Source organism: Seriola dumerili, unplaced genomic scaffold (genome assembly GCF_002260705.1).
Source record: "Seriola dumerili isolate Sdu_G_001 unplaced genomic scaffold, Sdu_1.0 BDQW01000230.1, whole genome shotgun sequence".
NCBI classification, from domain to species: Eukaryota; Metazoa; Chordata; class Actinopteri; order Carangiformes; family Carangidae; genus Seriola; species Seriola dumerili.
Window position 1 is genome coordinate 3,205,322 of NW_019174485.1, and position 11,577 is coordinate 3,216,898.

Below are 11,577 nucleotides of genomic sequence, written 5' to 3' on the forward strand. Positions count from 1 at the left end.
TTTCTACTCCAGAGTAGTTTGAATAAACAGTTTGAAGTTGCTGCTTTGATTCTGTTTCTGAGGACGAAAAAATGTGGGTGGGATCAAGAGCAAACAAGGATGTGTATCCGATAGAGGACGGTCCAGTGGAATTTGACGCTGTAAGGAAAATACCTGTCTTGATGTCACTGGACTAAGGTGCAGCACAGCTCTTAGGCCCAGCGCAGCATTTCACAACATTTCCAGGCAACAGAGGTGCATGCAGGACTTCATTTGAAAGATGCTAAAATCAAGCACAGGATTAATACTGTTGATTACAAAGGCCTGATAACTTAGTGTGTGTTTGGCAACATATTAGGAGGCACTTTTAGCCATCTCTTTGAATGCATATTAGGATAGTATTTAAATACATACTTTTTTTTGTCATATGCAAACTTCATAATTGCAATTTAATTTTTTTACTTCATATAAAAAGGACTTTGTACTTTTCACACCATTTTAGTTTACAAAACCTCACAGGATAACCTCAGAAATGCAGGATTTACACGCTGACATGAGAGTGTCATATGAAACTTTTCATTATTTTGAGACACAAAACATCAAAGCCATGCAAGTGTTTCTTGATTTTCATTGATCTTTAATAAAACTGCTGATACGATGTGCTTTACAAAAAGAAGCCGAGTGTGAGACACAGAGAAAGATGAGGAAAATACAAACGATTATCACTGCAGAGCAATCGATCGTAAAGTACTCCTTTGAAAACATGATTGGATTGCAAAAGAGTCAGTCCTCAGACGATTGGCTGGCTCTCTCTGACCAGCCACTCCAGTGCCTCCTTCCTGCCCTGCCTCTCAAGCTCTGCTCCAACCACCTCCCGGCACTGCCTGTGGTACTCGTTCACCCAGTCGCGCTGCAGGACAGTGAAGTGAGGGTCAAATTGTGAAAAGACTGTGTTTAAGTAGCAAATAATGTACTAGGAATAGATGGAAATATCATCAAATATTGATAGGTCATCTTAAGCTAAACGGTTACTATTTTACCAACAGAATGTAAAGTAGGCTGCATTCAAGTGTTGTTGTATTTCAAGTGTTTATCACATTACCAATAAAAAATCTTTTGAGATGAATTTTAAATTTCATAAGAGTGAATTTTTCTTTGATTAATATCTTGGTGGATATTCCTCACCTCCTTCTGAGTGAGCAGCTCTGTGTTCATCATCTTGACTTGGATAGGGACCAGAGTGAGGGGCTCAAATGTCAGACTCCCTCTGTTTCTGTAGTTGTACTGCGCACGCACATGAGCACGCACATGAGCACGCACACACACACACACACACACACACACACACACACACACACACACACACACACACACACACACGTTTCCTTATCAAAACATTGCAACTTATATACAACTGATCAAGCAAAGGAGTATCACAGCTTTTAAACATTGATTATTAGAACATGTTGATTGTGAGTAAAATGTGTTATATATACAACTTGAGAAGCAGAGTAATCAAATTCTATAGCTTTACAGTGTGAGCACTCCTTCTGTCTAATTCCCCTCTGGTTTAAAGACCTACTTTGGGCTTAGCTGGTACAACAAGGACCACATTTTCCAGGCGAATGCCGAAAGACCCATCTTCATAGTACCCAGGTTCTAGGAAAAAAAAAAGAGACAAGAAATTAGATGAAGATTTAGGACTTCCACTAGGACTACCGCTTCCTGTCTTGGAGAGCTCCATCCACACTCACAAATTTCTAGTACTCTGGTTCCAACATAACAGAAAACTGAAATGCTTAAGGGTTACATGTGACTTTGACAAAGGAAGGACAGTATCTTTAGCTGCCTTAACGTGTCTTATCTACGGGTTTGGCTGTTACATATTGAAGAAGAAAATCAACAGAAGCAGTTTGTTGTTCATTCCTGCACTGCAGCCAGAAGCCAATATGTGACACTACTGAGACCTCTCTAAGGTATTTAATTACAACCTGCTTTTATGTCACTAATGCATAACTTTCACTGACCTGACTATTTTAAATTGCCGTTTATCAACCCCCGCCAAACCCTGCCGTACCATCACTGACGATCATGCCGGCCTCCAGAGGTTCATCGGCGAAGGTCTTGTAGCTGATGCCGCAGGGCCCCTCGTGGACGTTGAGGAAGCAGCCCACGCCGTGGCCTGTACCATGAAGGTAGTCCAGCCCCGACTCCCACAGGGCAGCACGGGCAAATGAATCCAACAGGTGGCCTAGGGAGAGCATGGAAGTTTAGAGCTAGCAATCACAATGCAATACGCAATAAAAACACAAGTCTAAATGTGCCTAAATGTAAAACTGAGTGTATTTGTCCACGTGTTAGCCTGTGAAAATGAATGCATGAATGTACAAATAAGTCATCTTTTGTTCACCATGCGATCAAGTGGGAGAGCTATGATTTACCCCGTTTCCCTCCATCAGATGTAATGCACAGAAACCATATCACAATTCTACTGAAACTTTCTGACATGCCGTATCTTGATGCTGCATTTTCAGTCTGACTGGCCTCATGTAAATGCCACAATTAAAATGTCAAGTTCACTGTAGGTGGAATTATATTTGCTTGAGGTTTAAAAATAGCCCACTGTGTCTCTCCGATTTCAGCAGAAATTCTCCAGTCCTCCCTGGGCGTGACAGCAAATTTCTGACTACACATGACTAGGAACTGATTCACCAAAATGAAGGCTTCATTAATTTTGAACAACAGGTTTACGGATGAGTATTTTTTTTTTTTGTCTGAGAGTGACAATAAAAGATTTATCGTCAACACAATACAGAAGGAAATACTCAAGAAACACATACACACACAAACATATTGGGTGCATTGAACTGGTATGGTACGTGCAGTGTAAGATCAGCCTTATGTCAAAAGAGAGGGGGCACCTTTTGTTCCATTGGGGAAAACAGCAGCACTGACAGCTATGTGGCCCTTCAGTACATAGGTAAAGCATTCCTAGAGCAAGAAACAGAGAGCAAACGATGTGATACACTAAAGAAAATCAAGGTTTGGGATGGATTCAGTCAATGTATAATGACACTGCAGTGGTTCTAAGGTTTAGTTTGTACATGGTGACAATAAAAATAATTCAAACTCGGATTAAAATTAAAATGTACCTTCTCAAAAGCAGATGGTGTCCCAAAGTGCATGGTGCGTGTGACGTCTGTGGTTCCATCACTGCCAAAGACAGAATACAGATGCAGATGTATTTCTTTGTGCTGTGCAAGAAAACACAACCATTCCTATGTTGTCTGCGTTCTCGATGACTGTCTGAATTAAGACATGTAAGTCTTACTAATACTAGACACCACTGGTTGAGCTACATGCATTTGCTGTGTATTAGAATGATCTTGTTTACACAAATTGAGCTCCAGAGTCGATCAGGTAAACTTCATTCATGGTGAGGGTTCTGTTGGTTTCAGGCAGTGGTCTAAAGGAAACAGAAGAAAGACATAGGATAAAGCATTATTAACTATTTTTAAAGAACAACAAAAAAAAGAAAATACAGTTACATAAATTTGTGTCTTTCGCCAGCTGACCTGTAATGTATGATTGCTCCATTTGGACCAACGCTGGAGATTGTGGGGAAACTGAGGCCGACAAAATCTTTCTGTTGACTGAAAAAGAAACAAGATCCATAAGAAAAGCAGCACTCTCACACGGGATGTCTTAAAAAAAATAAATGTTAACATGTGACGGAATTGTTAAAGTTAAAAATAAATAAATATTACACTTTTAGAAGGATGGAACGATACTCTAAAAGGCAGCACACTGACAGAATAATCTTAATTTTAAGGCCTTCAGTAGACATTTTGTGTCACTTCCATGTGCAGCAGGGGGAGCTAATACTCCGGAGTAGTCACTATGAAAGCATATAAACAGCATCTTCCAAACTCATCATGTCAAGCATGAAAGCTGTCGCGAAGTAAAACTGGAAATGCTCATCAGCCAAATGAGGACAATCAACGTGGCAGAAAAAAAAGAGAATAAGAAAGATAAACACACCTGCGTAGTTCTTCAGCCTTATCAGCAGCAGAGATCTCTGTCACAGTGCCTTTTGGAATCTATAAAACAACAACAATAACCGCAGCACCAAGTTGCACAAAGAGGGTTATAGTTCAAATTCAAGCCGAGCGACATCCGTCTGAAATCACGATTCCAACACTGATTAAAGTTTTAGTGCATTCCAGTAACTGTTCAAATCAGACTTTTGACTAGTACTGTACATTCCTATAATATAAGAACAGAAAACTGAATTGGTCAATAATTAAAATAATATGGTGAATGAAAATTATGATCAATTAATCATTTATGTAGGAAAATAATCTGTTGCTCTATCAATACAAATATCCACTTTCTCAAAGACTTGTTTAATTTTCCATTCAAACCCCTGTGAACACAGACAAGAAAAAAATAAAACAAAATACCTCCTTTTCCAACCAAGCAAAGAGTTCACAAAGGGCAACCGCATCCTTGATCTGTTGGTAAACAGAAGAAGAAAGTGAATATTAATTTTTTTTTTATGAGGTTAACAAGACAGTTTACAACAATGTCATAAACTGAATAAAAGCTAAGCACTGCAAATATCAGGCTCAAAGGTTCTTACGTGGGCCATTTTCATGCCTTGAATCTCAGTGGCATTCTTCACAGCCTTGGCGAGGCAGAGTGGGGTGTAGGGAATTGGAGTCCTGTGGGCCTGAAATCGATCAAGCGGAAACATTTGCAATTGTAAGAGTAGTTGATGTTACCTTGATATAAATTTAACAGTGAAATATGTTTACCATGACTTACTATTACTGTGACAAATATTTTGTGCATTGTGCCTACTGTCAAAGCCAAGAGAATGAATACTGATCATCCAAATGTTTAAGAAATGCTGATAATTCAATGGTTCAGTAAATTAACTGGTGAATATTTTCATATGCGGAAGAGTCAAGATTCAACTGGATATCAAAATACAACAGAATGTGTCTGGTTCAAGGATGCATTTCATGTTTCTGTTCATGACAAGTGGCATTCACACTATTATAATTATTATAATATCCATAACACTGAGATGGAAATCTCTGAAATTTTAAATCCTGCAATACAGGTTTTTAGTGAGAACGTACGTAATTTGGGAAAGATACAGATAATGAGATCTGATATGTAGCAGTTTTTCATACTTGGAGAGTACAGTCAAATTTATGAATGAGGAAAAAGACAATCGAGACACAATAAAGCTATTTTTATGTCCACTGTCGTGACCACCAGAGACAATTAACTGTCTTCTAAATGCTACTGCTTCGTGTGTCTGCTCTCTCACCTTGGGGATGACCTGTGTGAGAGCACAGCTGGCTTTGTCACAGATCCACACTTTGTCCTTGGGGCCGAGTGCAGCGCAGATGGCCTGGAGCTCAGTGTAGACCGACTCGTACGGGAAGGTCTGGATGCTCAGCTCAGGCTTGCTGGGAGAGTCCAGCTGCAGATGGTCTCTCAAAGCGGGATCAGAAAGGCGCTTTAGGTCCACAAAAAGCCTGCAGGGAGGAAGGAGCTGGTCAGTAAGGAGGTAAATTCAGGTTAAAAAAAAAAAAAAAAACTTTGGTGGCTTTAATGTATTACTAGGATTATATCTGCCTCAATGGGTTTTGTAAACAATTTCCTACTTAAAAATGTATGACAGCAAATTTGGTTTTTGCTTTATTTGTGCGAATATCATATTTTGAAGATTAGTTACCATGTAAACAGAGGTCATGGTATAGTAATGAATTTAAAAGGTGATCATGTAAACAAAATGCTCTTGAAAGTTCATAAACAGCTAGTGAAAATATAAATTAATATTAATTTGAAGCACTATATAGTGCTTCAAATTAATATTAATTTAATACTATATAGTAATACTACACTATATACTTTTCATCCCTGCTATCTTCTTCTGCCTTTGTCAAATCTTTACTCATTGATATCTGTTGTCTGTAATCAACTACTTCACATGACTGTTAGAAGCCTGTGATCAAGAGGTTTGGTGGTGTCAACAAATTTTGATAAATTCGATGTTTAAATGTTCTAAGGTCTCTTCAGTGTCAGTAAGGATAAAATTAAATGTAAGAGTTTTAATTAACCCCTAAAACTAAATGTAAAAAAACCCCAAAAAGAATAATGTAAATATTACACTTTAGAGTTATAAATATGTTACTTTTGGTCAAAAAGCAGCACACTTTTATTACTATTTTACTAGTAATTTCTACACTGTAATATTGTATTTATTGGACTGTGTGTATGACATTTAGAGCTGTGTTTGTGCCAAAACACTTTCTTGGATATTGAGATATAGAGATAAGATAATGAATAGTTTACTGATCAACTGTGTTGTGTTATATTCCATTACCTTAATGTGTTCATTCCCACAATGGTATATGCAAAGAAAACTGGGTTGTACTCGATGTCGGCACCACGAAGGTTAAAAAGCCCTGAGAAAAAGGAAATAATAGAAGATTACATTTTAATAACAGGTAATGATAATAAAGAAAAACAACTGTTTCATTCATGACAGTGACAATGTCAGCAGCCACTTCATCTGTCCTATTTTGAGCCATTTCAACATGATTTGACATTTCGAATAGTGTATTTCTCATCTCAAACCTCCATGCATGTTGTTTGGTGTTAAATATCAGTGTTATTATTAGACTGTCACTCATCCTCTGTAGATGCCTCAGCAAATCCCCTTCAGTCTAATGCCCATTGAAACTCTCTCGTCTAAATGCTACTTGATGACAATCAAAATCAGCATTCCTCTAATTAACACAAGCTCTCAGACCAAACAATCAGAAACAAGAGCTCATTAGGCACGGTGAACAAGGTGCTCAAACAGGCATCTAGAGGGACACCCGTGTATCCCTGGGTCCTTGGATCGTGATCATGTATCGAAACGGACTTACGTAACAGAAGTGACGGAGAGTCTGCTGCTTGTTTTACACTAATAACTAAAAACTGCTAAAACCTAATGCGACAAACTCTAGCTACAATATTTGGCCCTCAGTTTATAACTCCACTCATAGTCCTGAGCTCAATAAACTGCACTCTTGTCACAAGGTTAAGATTTCTCTTTTGGTTATAAAAAACAGATCAGAACAAAAACAATATCAAGTTTGTTGTCCAGTTCAATTAAAAAGATATGTCAGAGATTTTAAAGGGTGAATTGTTGAAAATTCATTTGGAAAGTGACAAAGTTAATTTACTCAAGTACTGCAGTTAGGTACAATTCTGAAGTTCCTAGTAAATGTACCTGACTTAAAAAATATTATTATTATATTATTATATCATCATGTCTTCATTTGTAGAGTAAATAAATAAATAAATAATAATTGATGATGAAAATGAACCGTACATGCAATCTCGTCCAATGCCGTGGCAACAAACCAGCTGATCTTCCTCTCTGTCATCTTGGCTCGCAATGTGGTGATCTTGTCTTGCCAGGACATACCTACAGGTAGACAGCACCAACATGTCATGACAGTGAATTCACACTCCTCAAAAAACGGTTTTTGAACTAAAGAAAACAAAGGTAAAGGAATGAACAGAATTCAAATTAAGGAAAGCACTTCTCCTCGCAATAAGATAATTCAAAAAATTAGAAGAAAATAATGGTGTTAATGTTCACATGGGATGATTTTAACATCTCTGTATCTCTCAAACAAACCCCTAATTAGCATGTATGTAATAATGCTGTTCGGGCAGTGGGGCACTGACCAGTGTAGTCTAATCCCAGGGTGCGGAGCTGTGTGCTGGGTCTTTTTGGGCGGTCTGTCCAAACCGCATCGATCAGGTTATCCTGCACGGCCACCAGAGAGTGGCCTGCACTGGTCAGCGCCTTGGACATGTTCTTCCACTGATCTGAAACAAAACATCAGAGGATTGTATTAAGATGCACAAGCACTGGTTAAAAACACAAACATTCTGTTGACAACAAGAGAACCGATGTGTCTGATGAGGAGATGCAACATCAGCACCACACCATGAGAGCACTTGTCTGACAGCTTATGAATATTTATTTTACAATTTATATTTTCATACTGCACATTTTAAACTAGCAAAATGTACTGAGCAAATTTCCTGCTGTATACAAGGGGCACAGTGTTCATGCTGCTCTTACTGTAATGTCACTGTGTGTGCTGACTTTCTAATGATGCTGATCCACTGTGCTGAGAGGGAAATGTTTACTGTAACCTACCGGCAGCGATGATCCAAGGATCGACTCCCACTTTAGAGTTCTCTGGCAGGACGCTGATCAGCCAGTCCTCCTGAGAGGGTGTCTCTTTCAGTCCTAAATATGATGATAAAAAACACATTTATCACACAGAGATGTACTTTAAGCCTGACTCATACCACTGTGGAAAATACAGCACTAACAGTTCTTTTTGTCTTCAGGCAGCGTAGACATAAAAAGGTTAACCTTGCTTGGCAAAACAAAACATTTGATTTTCTCTCTCAAGTCACATCAAGAGTCTAGCTGTGATTCACGCCTCATATTCGGTACTCTGACAACAGTTTGATGCTGAGAGTACTTAGCATTTGTGTTATGTATAAAGAGTGACTTCAATACAAAAGTGTGTAGTGTAAATCTGTGATAATATGAGCAAGCACTCAAAAGTATTACCAAAAATAACCACAACTTTTAAAAATGAAAAAAGTGGAGCTTAACAATACAATCAGCTTACACAACATTTCCAAGAGGCAGGTAGTACATTCATCTTGTACAAAAAGAGACACCAAGTAGGACATTACCCATCTTCATGAGGGTCCAGTTGTTGTCCATCTGCTGGCTGGCCTGGAGGAAGTATCGCCCGTCGGTCCACATTGCAGCATACTGCTCTGTGACGATGGCTGTACCTACACATCACAACACACAAAGCAAATTTGACATTTCCACTCACAAATGCTTTGCTGGATCCAGTTTGTACAATGGTAGATCATGAAAGCATGCAGGAAATTTGCATTGATCCTGGGATGGTGATACACTAGTCTATTACTGCCTGTTAACTGTCTGATGTGTCAGCTGTGTTTATAAAGTAAAACACTGCGTCCAAAGTTATTTAATTAGTTCTAAGAAGAAACATACTCAGTGTTATGCTTCTGAAATTACAGCATTGAACGGTCTGAGATTGAGTAAGATCCGCTTCTTTTAAACTGATGTTAGGGGTGTCAGTTTTCCAAGGGTTTTTTATTACAAAAGTAGGCCATCTCTGCTAACGTCATAGAAACTATTGAGTAAGAGTTAAATTGAATCTGAGACGAGATGCGTCAGTATCTGGGTGGCTTACCCTGAATAGGACACAATAGAATAAAAGTTTGATTATCTCTGCAAGTTTGTTTATCACATTGTTGCAGGTTTTTTCCACAATGGAAATTAGATCTTGGCTTCTAGTCTGCCCAACTAAGATTTGAACCCGAGATGACTCATTTAACTTTAAAATATCATTTCCACTCACACACAAGCAAAACATACCTGCTGAGCCATTAAATCCACAGATAAATTCACGTCTGCAGTCACATGGTGCAATGTATTCGCTCTGAGAGGCAAAGAGAGAAAGGCAGAGATCGGCCTCATTAACAATCAGTGTAAAGTGGCCATCAACCAGTCAGCCATTTTGAATGCCACCTTTGCTGCTCTTCTCACATCACGTCTTGTGCATGGAGAGGGAAAAGGGAGGAGCAGTGGGTAGAGGGCTACAATTAATTGTGAAGGTCAGACGAGGACCATCAGAAGTGAATCAACACACACATGAAGTAAGACAGACAGGAGCAGCAAATCCGACACGTCGTATGCATGCATGCATGCATGCCTTTGTTTACAGTTCAGTTTGTTTAATCATAGAAACATGTATTAATACAGGAAATGTATGTTATGTTTTTTTGTGTGGTTTAACTTACCTGGTGGGCATCTCCAGAGGGGACGATGTAGGCCTGTATAGGTTCAGAGAAGTATTTGCAATTCCTCATCGCCTGGCGAAGCTGCCTGAGCAGCTCTCCAGTGATCTTTGGAGACATGGCTGTGTCTGAATCAGGACAAAGAATGATGGCATGCTTTAAAATGACCATAAAATTCAAATAGGCTGATGTTATTTGATACCACGCTTTTTCTAACGCAATAAAATGCAAGATGTTGAATCCAAGAAGTTAAGATAAAGGCTGCTGAGCTAGAACAAGTGCAGACAGTGTTACAGACATTTTATGATATGAAAATAATCTGTTTAATCTGCAAAAGCGGCAACGGCAATTAAAGGCAACCCAACCATTTAAGCAAAAAGCACCAAGACATTCCCACAGTCATTAATAGTTTCAAACCCACACTAATTATCCAGAGATTACCTGACTTTTGAGAAGCCATGTAGACTTCAGGTGCCTGGAGTTGGAAAGAGCCTGACTATCAACGTGGAGCTCAAAGTCACAGTGCACACCTGGATGTGTAACCTGCTGTAACATGCTGATTAAGCAACTGTCACAGGAGCCAGGGTTAAATATTAAAAGAATAATGCAATTGACCTATTTCAACTGCAATAACTTGACAAAGCTGAGACAACATCGCGCAGTGGTGAATTCACTGTCACTGTCCACAGCCTCTGAATGGCGTAAAATCGCCACATCAGCCACAAACCGACCAATCACATTGCAGTCTTCCTCATCGATGAGCTCTCCTATTGGCTAAACGCTCCGCATGCGATTGTTGTTTACAAGTTGTTCTTTAGAGCAATCGGGGGTATATAAGGTTTGACTAACTAGCTAGCTAAGTAGCCACAAAGAAATGTAACATTTGCTTCTGGTTTTCTAAAAAAAAAAACAAAAAAAAAAACTATAATACCACACAGCTTGTTGTTTAAATGGACGGGCATTTTTATAAATCACAGATCATTGTTATCAACAGGCCAACCATTACACACAATAACTAATTGATTCAACGTGTGGCGTTGCATTTAGTAGTGGGTGTGGTAACACGACGGTGGGATGTTTGTAAAGTTGCTAGTCCATTCCGCCAGTTTTACAGCTCTATGTAAACGCTTTTTTGTCAGCTTTGTTAACGAACAACAGAGACAGGCATGGGAAGACCAGCCGTTTCCCCTCGGCTGAAAACAGTCAACATCCCTCTGTGTCGCTCCGTGCAGCCAGGAGACGTTAGCTCCCCAAAACGCCGATAGCTAACGTTCAAGTCCCCCCACATGCAGCCTGCGAAATGCTGAATACACACCCGGTGGTTTCGCCTTGGAAATGTGACTCTTGGGGTTAAAGGGAGAAAACGAAGCGCTCCTTTACCAGCTTGGACCTTGTGTTAATTTACAAAACAGGAGGCTGCCATTTCGTTGTTGACGTTTGCGGTCACGTGACTGCAGTTTCTTCCAGTAGACGCAGAGGGATCCAGACTCGCCTCTTTTTCTGTGAGTAATCATACACAAAGAAAATAATCTTACATAAAAGATACATTACTGCTACCGTATACAAAGAAAACAATCATACATAAAAGATACATCACAATTTTAATATCCCAGTGTATACAAAGAATGATTATTCATAAACTGCATACCACTGCTT

General features: G+C 39.2%; 1 protein-coding gene across 2 annotated transcripts; it reads right to left on the reverse strand.

Annotated features, from left to right (window-relative positions):
* Nucleotides 1-593: 593 nt before the first annotated feature.
* xpnpep1 (X-prolyl aminopeptidase 1) lies at nucleotides 594-11,383 on the reverse strand. Of its 2 annotated transcripts, none has more exons than XM_022755685.1 (20): nucleotides 11,237-11,383; nucleotides 9,925-10,049; nucleotides 9,500-9,563; nucleotides 8,779-8,883; nucleotides 8,225-8,317; nucleotides 7,744-7,887; nucleotides 7,382-7,477; nucleotides 6,383-6,464; nucleotides 5,321-5,531; nucleotides 4,622-4,711; nucleotides 4,443-4,493; nucleotides 4,021-4,079; nucleotides 3,555-3,632; nucleotides 3,374-3,445; nucleotides 3,132-3,192; nucleotides 2,901-2,970; nucleotides 2,057-2,230; nucleotides 1,562-1,638; nucleotides 1,165-1,263; nucleotides 594-889 (listed from the first exon to the last, which is right to left on the reverse strand). In XM_022755685.1, the coding sequence occupies exons 2-20, from the start codon at nucleotides 10,039-10,041 to the stop codon at nucleotides 770-772; spliced, it is 1,863 nt and encodes a 620-aa protein (XP_022611406.1). In that variant the 5' UTR covers nucleotides 10,042-10,049; nucleotides 11,237-11,383; the 3' UTR covers nucleotides 594-769. The 2 variants fall into 2 exon arrangements, with proteins under 2 accessions (XP_022611406.1, XP_022611405.1); XM_022755684.1 differs by lacking the exon at nucleotides 11,237-11,383 and adding an exon at nucleotides 10,363-10,588.
* Nucleotides 11,384-11,577: the final 194 nt, after the last annotated feature.